The 12,101-nt window shown below is 58.7% G+C and overlaps 1 protein-coding gene across 1 annotated transcript in view; it reads left to right on the top strand.

The window, feature by feature from the left end:
- Atp2b2 (ATPase plasma membrane Ca2+ transporting 2) overlaps nt 1-12,101 on the top strand; it is a 59,623-nt gene that overhangs the window by 7,362 nt on the left and 40,160 nt on the right. Inside the window, exons 2-5 of the mRNA XM_042679909.1 lie at nt 5,686-5,883; nt 8,806-9,063; nt 9,818-9,943; nt 11,173-11,298. Coding sequence (XP_042535843.1) covers nt 5,686-5,883; nt 8,806-9,063; nt 9,818-9,943; nt 11,173-11,298 — 708 coding nt within the window. The remainder of the gene's footprint in view (nt 1-5,685; nt 5,884-8,805; nt 9,064-9,817; nt 9,944-11,172; nt 11,299-12,101) is intronic.

The raw sequence follows: 12,101 nt of genomic DNA, 5'->3' as shown, positions 1-12,101 counted from the left end.
TAGAAAACCAGAAGTGGCGCTGTGGCTCCAGTGGTAGAGTGCTCACCTTGAGCTAAGGAGCTGAGGGACAGTACCCAGGCCCAGAGTTCAGGCCCCATGACTGACCAGAAAAAAAAAAAAAAAAAAGTGGTGCAGCTGGTGGGAGGAGGGGCTGGCGGGGCTGGCTGGGGCTGGCTTGGAGCCTTGGAGCCTGGATTCAGAGGTGACCTCAGGAGCAGAGAAAGTTCTCCCTTATAAAACACCGAGTCAGGCTGCAGTGAGCGTGGTGGTGGTTTCACTGAGCAGGGGACATGGGCAGGACGACCATGGAGGCCCTTTGCCACCCTCGCAGAGGGATTCCAGAGAAAAGGGACAGAAGGAGACACACAGCAAGTCCCATCCTCCACCGCCCGCAGCTGGGCAGACATCACTAATAGATCCCAGCAAGCGCTCAGGCTCACTCTCATGTGGTATGTGCTGGGCAGACATCACTAATGGATCCCAGCGAGCTCATGCTCAGCTGGGTGAGTGCTTTAGTCGTGACCTGGACTGGGTCCAGACAGACATGGAGTAGAGATCCAGAGTCACATGGGTGCTTATCTCTGTCCACACAGTGGGTGCTCCGTGGCACTGTGAGCCGCCATGCTGAGGTGGCTGGGCCGGGTGGGCCTCAACCTTCCGGGCCTTGTCCCCGCATGGCTGTGGCTGACTTCCAGGCCAAGGGGGGCCTGGAGCAAGGCCGGCTCCCCAGGGGTGACAGGACAGAGGGGACGTGTCTGGAGCCCAGCTCCCCCCCTCCCGTCCCCCCTTCCCGGCTTCCGCACACCTCAGCTAGCTCTCCCTACCCCCCCTTGCCCCCCCTCCCCGGGTCCTCCATCCTGTGGAGGAGCTGGTTCTGGAAGCCACCTCCTGCCAGGAGGACCCTCTGTTGTGGAAATGGGGGTGTCCACCTTCTCCGGAGTTTCCGAGTTTCTCGCTGGGGTTGTGGAGGCTGGCGGCTTGCACGGGGTGGGGCTCAGGTTGAGGCTGTCCACGGGGGTGCCCACGGCCTTCCCAGCCCTGGGGGTCCGGATGGAGCCCCACCCTGGCCCCCATCAGCAAGAAGGATGCTGGGGGCCACTAGTGCCTGCTGTGTGACTCTGGGCACCCAGAGAGGAGACCCCAGACACCCCCCCCCCCGCCAGTCCTCCCTTCTCGATGTCATTCTGCAGCATCGAGAGTGGCTGTGTGTGTATTGAGCATCTACTGTATTTCAGAGCGATGTCTTCATGAAGCTCAGTCAGCCAGGGAGTCGAAGGCAAAAACAAACAGACCAAAAAGAAAACAACAACTTAATTGCTTTCTTTATTAATTATGATTAAAATGAAAATGATTTTCGGGGAGCCCTGAAGACACTCTAAAGGGAATCCAACCTAGCAAGGAGGGGAGCTCAGCCAAAGAAAATGCTGAGCCTAAGTACAGAGGTGGAGAAGAGCATTCAGGTCCAGGGAATAGCATGTGCCAAGGCCCTGCGGCAGGCAAGCATGGTGTTGAAACCTCTGAAAGGAGGCTGGAGGCGTGGCTAGAGCCTCGTGGCGAGGAGGAAGGCAGGCCGTCCGCATCTCGGGCGGACTGTGGCTTTGTCTGTGTGTCATGGGGATGCGGGCTCGACTTGAAATCCATGTGTAAGACACCCCTCGGTTGCTGCGTGGAAAATGGATGGGGTGGGGGGGTCGGACCCATGAGCCAAGAGGGCAGTCGCTGTGGATAGGAGATGAACTTTTCTTTGGATAGAGGACCCAGAGGAGAGCAGGAGACAGGACACAAAGGGAAAGCAGAGATGGCAGGGTCCTACCCTGAGCACCGACTGTGTGCCCAGCAAGTCATTCAAATCCTCACAAGGGGCTGCGGCCTGTGCTGTGGAGGAGGTGGAGGACTCCCGGCGAGCAAGTGGAGGAGCCGAGATGTCAACCCCGGAAGGCTGTCCCTGTGCTCCCAGCATGCCAAGTTCTCCCACAGTGTGTGTCGGTGTAAAACTAAAACTTTGAGTGACTCCGCCTCCACGCGAACACTGTTCTCCAGACTGCAGTGAAAACGTCTGCGTCAAAACTGACCACGGCCACCTTCCCCCAGAGACCACGCTTCTGTGAGTTTGGAGCAGATTCCCGCAGACCTCGCGCACACGTGCACGAACACGCCCCTAGGAAACACTGGCAGACGTTTTGCAGAGGTGCTTGCGGAGGAGACAGCGGTTTTGCAGAGGTGCTGTGCAGAGTACATGAGGCTTTACAGAGGTGCTGTGCGGAGTAGACTGCTGTTTTGCCGAGGTGCTATGCAGAGTGGATGAGGTTTTGCAGAGGTGCTGTGCAGAGTACATGAGGTTTTGCAGAGGTGCTATGCAGAGTAGATGAGGTTTTGCCGAGGTGCTGTGCAACGTAGATGAGGTTTTGCCGAGGTGCTGTGCAGCGTAGATGAGGTTTTACAGAGATGCTGTGCAGAGTAGATGAGGTCTTGCAGAGGTGCTGTGCAGCGTAGATGAGGTTTTGCAGAGGTGCTGTGCAGAGTAGATGAGGTCTTGCAGAGGTGCTGTGCAGCGTAGATGAGGTTTTGCAGAGGTGCTGTGCAGCATAGATGAGGTTTTGCAGAGGTGCTGTGAGGAGTAGATGAGGTTTTGCAGAGGTGCTGTGCGGAGTAGATGAGGTTGTTTTGCAGAGGTGCTGTGCAGAGTAGATGAGGTTTTGCAGAGGTGCTGTGCAGAGTAGATGAGGTTTTGCAGAGGTGCTGTGCAGCATAGATGAGGTTTTGCAGAGGTGCTGTGTGGAGTAGATGAGGTCTTGCAGAGGTGCTGTGCAGTGTACCCGGAGCGGACCTGCCCTCGGCACTCAGAACCGTGCCTTCCTCGCTGAACGTCTGCCTGGAGAGCCTTCTGTGTGAGTTCGTGGAAGCGGCTCCCATTTTCCACCCTCAGTCTGGAACACGGGACTTTGTGTGCCGCAGTTGTGCAGCCCACTTGCTTTTCAGGGCAGAACTTCGGTGTGTTTGTTGGTTGCTTCTGTTTTGTTTTATAAATGTAGCTTTCAAGGGGCGTAGAGCGATGTGTTTCTTCCGTTACATTTATGGAAGGAGGAACCCGCATCGCACTGGCGCACAAACGCTTGGCGACAGGCAGCCTGGTGACTGGGTCTCCCCGAGTCCCGCCCGGCGGGCGGCCAGCGCGCGCAGAGCTCTCGGCATGCAGCCTCTGTGCAGCAGGGTCTGTCCGGAGAGCAGCGGGGAACGCACAGGACCCGCTCTGATCTCAGCTCTGGGTCCGCGTGGCCCGATGCAGAAAGAGGACAGGTGTGGAAACCCAGAGATCTGGGTTCGAGTCCTAGCTGGGTGAGGTCCCCCAGTGGGTGGGGTGAAGCTGCCCGGCCCCCCCACTGGAGGAAACAGGCTCAGAGTGGGCATCGAGGCCGAAGCGAACTGAGCACCTTCTGCCTTCCAGGAGTAAAGAGCAGCCCCAGCCCTGAGGCTTCTCTGGTCCCTGGAAGGACAGAGAACCTGTGTGGTGATTGGATTGGGAGCTGGCAGTCACTGCTTCGCCCGAGCGCCCGCCCTCCTGAGCCAGGCATCTGCTGGAGATCCCTGCATATGTCACATTTGTGACAATGTTCCTTTTTTCTTCCCTTTTTTTCCCAACCACTGACACCAAAGAAAAACTCTGGTAGCCCCAGGCTGCTGTTTGTTTGCTGCTTTCAAAGACAGAGAAGAGAAAAGCAGGGGGTTGGGACGTTGGCTGAGCAACGGCTCAGGGGCTGAGAGGAAAATCCAGCTGTGCCCAGGACAACTGAGAGGGAATCAGCGGGGTGACAGCAGTGGCCGCCACCACCAAGCCCCACCCTACGCGGGGCTCTCCTCACGCCAGCGCCAGGACCCCCAGCTGGTGGCCCTAGGGGAAGAGTTTGGAGAAGCATCCCGGTGTGTGCACGCAAGCCCACAGCCACCAGCTGTTTCCAGATGAGTCCTTCGTGTGGCCTGTGGGGAAACTGAGGCCCAGAGAGGGGAAGGGGCTTGTCCAAGGTCTCCTGCTGTTCCTCTGCTCACCGTGAGGCCCCTCAGCCCCCCTTGTGCCATGGGGGGGGGAGGGGACACTCTGCTCTGGCCCCTCCCCCTTCCAGCCCAGGGCTGAGGGGGATCACACTGGCAGCCTAGGGGTCACACTGGCAGCCTAGGGCAGAACCAGCCCCAAGCATGTTACATTTGGCCCTGAAATGTTCTCTATGGAGAGATTTCACAACAAATTCTGGCTGTCCAGTTTGGAAGCCAAGTACCGGTGCTCACACCTGTAATCCTAGCTACCCAGTTTGGCTGAGATCTGAGGCTCACAGTTCAAAGGCAGCCTGGGCAGACAAGTCTGTGGGATTCTTATCTCCAATCCGCCATCAACAAGCCAGAAGTGGAGCCATGGCTCAAGTGATAAAGTGCCAGCCTCGAGTGAAAATGTTAAAGGACAGCACCCAGACTGCGAGTTCAAGACCCAATCCTGGAAAACAAAAATGCTGTCTGGCTGCAGGCGCTGCTGTATGCCAAACTACTCCATAGGTTAGCTCTGACCACCACACCACCATGCACGTCAGAAGGAGAATCCGAGGCTCAGAGAAGTAAGAGCCAGCAGCTGAGATCCACAGCCAAGCAGTTTATAGTAGAAAATTAAAACAACCTAGTCAAGCACTACTACTTCACTGGCCAGGAGACTGGGAAAATGCAGGGCAGGCTCCCCGGAGTGAGCCTAGGTGGTGCCAGGCTGTGGGTTCACATCCCCGGCCACCAAAACAAGTACTGCTTCACAGCTCTGATGACCAGAACTCAAAAGCAGGCAGGAAGCTGGGCCCTGGTGGCTCACGCCTGTCATCCTAGCTACTCAGGAGGCTGAGATCTGAGGATCATGGTTCAAAGCCAGCCCGGGCAGGAAAGTCCATGAGTCTCTTATCTCCAATGAACCACCAGAAAACTGGAAGTGGTGCTGTGGCTCAAGCGGTAGAGCGCTGAGCTTGAGCTGAATTGCTGAGGGACAAGCCCCATGACTGACCTCTGTCCAAAACTGGCAAGAATCTCCTTCCCTCCCTTCCCTCCCCCGTGGCCGCCTCCAGCTCCCGGTAGACGCACATTCGGTGACTCGGGGTGGCTGTGTCACTCAGAACCACCTGCAAAGTCCATCCTAGCTAACCCAGGGTGGCACCGTAGTGTACAGAGGCTCTGGCCCCTGCCACATCCACGGGGCCCGGGTTGGGCGTGGGAATTCAGGAGTCTCTGCCTTGTTATGGTGCCACTTAGAGTTTCTGTGCTGTCTTCCTTTTCTCACGTTTGCAATGGTCAGCCACGGGACCGTTCTGTTTGTTGTCAGAACCCCATTCAGGGGCCACGGGAGGTGTTTGGATGTCATGACAGCGGCCGCGGGTGGGTTTCCCACCAGCTGCGGGTGATGGCGTGTCCTAAGAGGACTCCGTGGGCTCGGGTCCCGTGGAGGGAATGGACTGAACCATGCGGGCTGTGGGCAGGGAACCCCACAGCGAGTCGGAGCACCCAAGCCCTCGCCCCCCCACACGCACGCTGCCTCTGGCACTTCACGGGAACCCACCTAGGGTTCAAGGCCCCTGGGCCAGGAGTCTGGAAGGTTCCTGGCCTGCGATCCCACCCAGGCCCCAGCCCAACCCGTCTGCCCCCCCCTCCCCACTCCGCCCCCAGGTCTGCCGGGCACCGCGCCGGACCTGGAAAAGAGGAAGCAGATTTTTGGGCAAAACTTTATACCTCCGAAGAAGCCAAAAACTTTCCTGCAGCTGGTGTGGGAGGCGCTGCAGGATGTGACGCTCATCATCCTGGAGATTGCCGCCATCATCTCCCTGGGCCTGTCCTTCTACCACCCACCCGGGGAGAGCAATGAAGGTAGGAGGGACGGGGTGGCCGCCAGGCATGTGGGGGGGGGGGGGGGCTCCCAGGCACTCCGGAGGGCGCCCAGGATTCAGGACTCACCCAGAGACAGGGAGCAGCCCAGCGGGGCCCAGAGCTTCCCGGGTATGAAGTACAAGAATTAGACCCCATAGGGATGGCCACCATGAGCATGTGTACCCCGGTTCTGAGCAGAAGCCACAGCGCCCATCTCACAGATGAGGAGCCCGAGGCTCACGGAGAGCAGGGTCCCGGGCTCACGGCATCCCCGTGACTACGTTGTTTTGTTTTGCCAGAGCCAAACACCACAGAGGGGGTAATTTTAATGAGCAGAAAGGCTCCATGTTCTGGCAGGCCAGCGTTGCCCAGGAAACCATATAATCAAGTCATTTAAGCCAACAGCTCCAATCTTACGAGTCATAATACTACTCAAGTTGATTTTTCTGTCCCCCACAGAGGGTTTAAAGAATGAGAGGGGAGCTGGGAAGTTGGCTCCGTGGTGGAGCGCTCGCCTTGAGCTGAGGAGCTGAGGGACAGCGCCCAGACAAATAAAATAAATAAATACAAATAAAGCCATGAGAGGAGGACACAACTCACATAATGGGGCCGAATCAGCCCGGCTGGAAAAGGAAGGGAAGCGAAACAAGCCAGCGATCACTGATACCATGATTGAGCTTCCAGGCAGCCAGGGCAGGAAAGGAAGTTAGATGATTCGAACAGTCAAGTGATCAATGAGGAGGAAGATGGCTTGTCTCCTGATGACAAACTCTGAGATGGACTTTCTCGAGGACGTTGTAGGAGACGCACAGTGGGCAGGCTTCTCTGTGACGTTCTATGGCGGATGGTGAGGTTCAGACGTGGCTACACAGAGTAGGACCACAGTTATTTCTGTGCCGTCCTGACTTGGGAAGGGGCCTGGTCGGAGCTGGTGTCACCTGTGGCAGGGGGCGTGTGGGCAGGTGTCCCCTCTACCCCGCAAGCTGAGGCAGTGAGCGCAGGAGCCCCCGCTGGGACCCAGCAAGCCACGCCGCTCCTGGGCCTGTCCTCGGGCGCGCTGCCTCGGAGAGGGCCGGGCCGAGGCACACAGACCCACGGCCTCCCGTGGCCTCCCGGGCAGGACTAGCTCAGAGGGCCGCTGGCGGAGGGCGAGGCAGAGATGTGGGGGTGACCCCCATCCAGACGGAGCAGAGACCGAGGCCTGGGCCGGGGCAGCGCTGCCCAGACCCCGGGACTGTAGGTGGTCGGGCTGGAGTCACGAGCACCAGCATGCATGTGTCCAGTTTGGGCCCTGTACCTCAGCATCTTAATCCTTCCTGTGACAGGACTGCTGCCCTGTGCTGAGTAACACGGGCAAGGCACACAGTAGGTGCTTTACAGGGTGCTGTGCTCAGTGACACGGGAAAGGCACACAGTAGGTGCTTTATAGGGCACTGTGCTGAGTGACATGGGCAAGGCACACAGTAGGTGCTTTGCAGGGTGCTGTGCTGAGTGACATGGGAAAGGCACACAGTAGGTGCTTTGCAGGGTGCTGTGCTGAGTGACATGGGAAAGGCACACAGTAGGTGCTTTGCAGGGTGCTGTGCTGAGTGACATGGGCAAGGTACATAGTAGGTGCTTTGCAGAGTGCTGTGCTGAGTGACATGGGCAAGGCACACAGTAGGTGCTTTGCAGGGTGCTGTGCTGAGTGACACAGAGAAAGGCACACAGTAGGTCCTTTATAGAGCACCGTGCTGAGTGACATGGGCAAGGCACACAGTAGGTGCTTTGCAGGGTGCTGTGCTGAGTGACACAGGGAAAGGCACACAGTAGGTCCTTTATAGAGTACCGTGCTGAGTGACACGGGCAAGGCACACAGTAGGTGCTTTGCAGGGTGCTGTGCTGAGTGACATGGGCAAGGCACATAGTAGGTGCTTTGCAGTGTGCTGTGCTGAGTGACATGGGCAAGGCACACAGTAGGTGTTTTATAGAGCGCTGTGGCTCCACCACTTCAAAGGATTTTATTGGGTGTCAGGCCCTGGTGCCCACGTGGTAGGAGGCATCTTCTTTTTCCTGATGAATAGGCAGGCTGGGGTTCAGGGGTCTGGGGAGTTCCCCGAGGCCCTGCCGACAGGGACAAGCTGCAGCTCACACTCCCCAGAGCAGGCAGAGCAGCGGCTCCCGGGCTCCTGTCCCAGGATCCCCAGAAAGACTTCAGGAGAGTCTGCTGTGCCTCCTGCCTCCCCCCCCCCCAGCCCCTGCCCACCACACCAGGGCTGTTCCCAGGGTCCTGCACCCCGAAGGCTAAGGCCCAACTCTGCAGCACACCATCTCTTCTACCACACCAAGACTCAGTGGAACCCCCGCCCCTGGAAGTTTCTCAGGATTGATTTCTCAGGAAATCAAGCTAGTGAGCAGGGGGGGAAGGGGGGGCTTGCACGCAAGGCCTGGGCGCTGTCCCTGAGCTTTTGTGCTCAAGACTAGTGCTCTACCACTTGGAGCCACAGCGCCACTTCTGGCTTCTTGGTACTTAATTGGCCAGAGTGGCTGAGAACCATGATCCTCAGATCTCAGTCCCCTGAGTAGCTAGGATTGCAAGTGCTGTCATCTCATTTTGCAGATGAGAAAAGGAAAGCATTTGGTAGCATAACAGGATTCAAACTCAGGGCTAACCTAACTTCCTGATTCAAAAGCAGGGTTGGCACTCTACTTCTTGAGCCACAGCCCTGCTTCTGACTATTTGATGGTTAATTGGACATAAGAGTCTCATGAACTTTCCTGCCTGGGCTGGCTTCAAACCAGTCTTAGATCTCAGCCTCCCGAGTAGCTAGGATGACATGAGTTGAGCCACCGGCACCCAGCTTCACAGGTGAACTTTAAACCCAGACTGTGGCCCCTCCGACCTGGGGACGTTTTTCACCCGCTTCCTTCTGCTCCCTGCAGGGTGTGCAACAGCCCAGGGAGGGGCAGAGGATGAGGGAGAGGCGGAAGCCGGCTGGATCGAGGGGGCTGCCATCCTCCTCTCCGTCATCTGCGTGGTCCTGGTCACCGCCTTCAATGACTGGAGCAAGGAGAAGCAGTTCCGAGGTCTGCAGAGCCGCATCGAGCAGGAGCAGAAGTTCACTGTGGTCCGGGCCGGCCAAGTGGTCCAGATTCCTGTGGCTGAGATCGTGGTCGGGGACATTGCCCAGATCAAATATGGCAAGTGTCCCCAGCATGGTTCTAGAACTAGAGTCTCGGCAGAAGGGAGCCACGCCAGGACAGGGCAGACAACCTGGCTTAGAAGCCAAGTGAGTCCCTGAAGGACTGGCCCAAGCCAGTCTGTGATCTGAGGTCCTGGAGGAGCTAGGACTCCCGAATCCATTCAAGCCAGAAATCAAATGCATGACACACGTACCACTCTCTGCGCACGTCTACCCATAGCAGACATTACTAATGGATCCCAGCTCTGCGGCCTCCCCAACACAACATTCCAAGCTTGTGAGTTCCATTTTCCATGCCTGAGGCGGCCGTGAATGCGCTAGAGGAGGTGTTAGAGGAGGCAGAATGCTCTGGGCCTGTGACAAATGAGAAGGAGGGTAGGCTGGGTCCAAGGGAGGCAGGGGAGGACTACATGTGTGCTGGGTAAGTAGAGGCAGGCAGTGGGAGAGAGATCAGCGCACCCCTCCTCCCTCAGCCCCACGGGGCTTGATTAGCTGGGCCTTCGCAGCCCTCAAGGCACAACCTAGACACTTAAGAACTTCCCCTAACTATCCAGCCAGGCCAGGCGCTGCTTGTTTTGAAGGACAGGGGTAGGCCTGCTATTGGGCCCAGTCCCTGCCCTGCAGGCCGGGACCTCCTCCAGGGCCTGGGTCGCAAGCTGCCAGCCACCGCAGCCACGTTGGTTCTGCACACTGAGTGCCCCCAGCCTGGGTGGCCGCCCCAGACGCTACTGACCGCTCCCTCCCTCCGCCAGGCGACCTCCTCCCTGCCGACGGCCTCTTCATCCAGGGCAACGACCTCAAGATCGACGAGAGCTCCCTGACCGGCGAGTCGGACCAGGTGCGCAAGTCCGTGGACAAAGACCCCATGCTGCTGTCAGGTGAGCTAGCCAGCGGGCGCCAGGGAGGGCGCAGGCCGCATCCGGTGTCCCCAGAACCCTGAGGTGCATGCGCCGTGGCCGGCATCCTCACACGGGAGTTCCCGAGAGCTCGGCCTCCAGCGAGAACTCCGTCCGTTTCTCCTAGTCCACAGCATCCCGGTCCCCTAGAGCATCCCCTCCCGGGACTGAGAAAGAATCTACCGGGCGACGGCCTCACACCAGGCAGAGGGGACAGCAGAGGGAAAGGCCCGCAGATGGGAGCGCGCTGGAGAGTCTGGGAGCAGATGGAGAAAGTGGGGGACGGGAGGGGCAGGTGTCCCCAGCCTCCTTCGGAGTCGAAGCTCTCCAGAGGGGTTTTAAGGGTGGCTGGCTACATTGGCGTTCTAAACGCTGGTGTAGGGGACAAGACCTGCAGGGTCAGGGAGCAGCCAGGAGGGTCAACCTCCCTGCACAGACCAACCCTCCCCAAACCTTGCTTGTCTGGTAGGGCTCAGCAAACATCCCCTGAGCCTCTGCTCTAGGCCAGGTCGGGACCAGGCCCTGGGACCTGCGCAGTAATTCACTCCCAGCCCCCGTCCTCGGGACCTCAGCCCGGGTGTGCTTGGGGGAGCAGACTGACGAACAGTTCGTCTGCAGCAGAGGTGTGAGAAGGTGCAAATCCCCAGCGGAGGTGGCGCTAAGCTGGGTTTTAGAGTGTGAATAGGAGTTTGCTGAGTCCAGTTACGGAGAAAGGGCTTCCTAGCAGAAGTAATGACGTGCAACAGTCCAGTAGTTTGAAGGGGTGCAGAAGGTTCTAGAAATGCAAAGGGGAAGGAAGCACATACTGTGCCCTGGGGTTGATGGGACACACAAGGTCCCTGCTATGCTGAGTGAGGGGAACAGAGCGAAGGAAGGAGGGAATAGACAGGAAAGATGAGGGCACATGGAGGGGTGGGAGGGAGGCCCTGGAGCTAGGATGGGGAGTGGAGGCCGGCCAGGGAAGGCCTGTCTGAGCTAAAACCAGAACAGTGAGGAGATCACTCCCAGAGCACCTGAGAACCGAGCCAGGGGCGTCCTGAAGAACGTCATCTCAAGACGAGTCTCCACAGACGCGCGCGCACGTACACACACACACACACACACACACACACACACACACACGCGGTGTGTGACCCTTCACTGCTAGGGAGAAGCCCGTTCTCAGGGAGCGCAGAGCTGCGGCTGGGACTCAGCGGCCGCCCCCTCCTCAGGTACCCACGTGATGGAGGGCTCAGGGCGCATGGTGGTGACGGCCGTGGGAGTGAACTCTCAGACGGGCATCATCTTTACCCTGCTGGGGGCCGGAGGAGAAGAGGAAGAGAAGAAAGACAAAAAAGGTGAGCCCGCCCTCCTGCACACCCACGGGAGAGGAGCTTCTCAGGCCACGCTGTTTTGTTGTTGGTTACGAGTTCACTCCACGCGGTGAGGGAGAGCCTCTGTGTCCACGCGGTGCCCGCGCCCCTCCTGCGCCCCGAGGCCCTGCGGTCAGGCGGGCTGTCTGTTCCATCTCCGGGGTCTTGTCCCAGTCTCCGTGTTGTCCAGTCATGTCGTGGACCCCCCCTTGCCCTCCCAGGTCAGGCCCAGGGTGCTGAGTGTGTTCCTGGGGCTCTGGCTGGGGCAGTAGAAGCAGCCGGCGTGAGCCGGCCTCTGCGTACCCCGATCGTCAAGTTCATGCTTAGGAATGTTCCTTCCACTGAGCAGAGCTAAAGCCCGGACTCCATCTGCCCTGTACTCCGGGGAGAATCCCCGGCGCCCAGAATTGCTGGGGTCTGGGAGAGGGAGAGGAGAGGCCAGTGACCCTCCATGAGGACAGAGCCCATCTCTGGTCAGTCCCCTCCCAAGATTCCGGCTCTCCTCATTCCCCAGAAGAACGATAGCGCTAAGCTGATGTCCAGCCTGGAGAGGTTGCCAGGGGAGAAGAGTCCAGTGACAGGACCGGGGTGGGGGGGGGGGGGACACGGGGGTCGAGGAGTGTAGTCCCAGAGGACGCCATGATAGTGACCGTGCGCCAGGTGAGCATCTGCGCCCAGGGTGGCCGGGCTGGCCAGGGCAGGCCATAGGCAGCGGGGCAGATCTGAGCAGTCAGGTAAGACGCAGCAGCCTCTGGGACCGGCTGAGGAGCAACCCCCCCCAGTGCCCA

This window comes from Dipodomys spectabilis, unplaced genomic scaffold, assembly GCF_019054845.1.
Source record: "Dipodomys spectabilis isolate Male_0828 unplaced genomic scaffold, ASM1905484v1 ptg000054l, whole genome shotgun sequence".
Classification (NCBI taxonomy): domain Eukaryota; kingdom Metazoa; phylum Chordata; class Mammalia; order Rodentia; family Heteromyidae; genus Dipodomys; species Dipodomys spectabilis.
The sequence above is the reverse complement of the archived record's forward strand: the minus strand, read 5'-3'. Positions and strand labels throughout refer to the sequence as shown.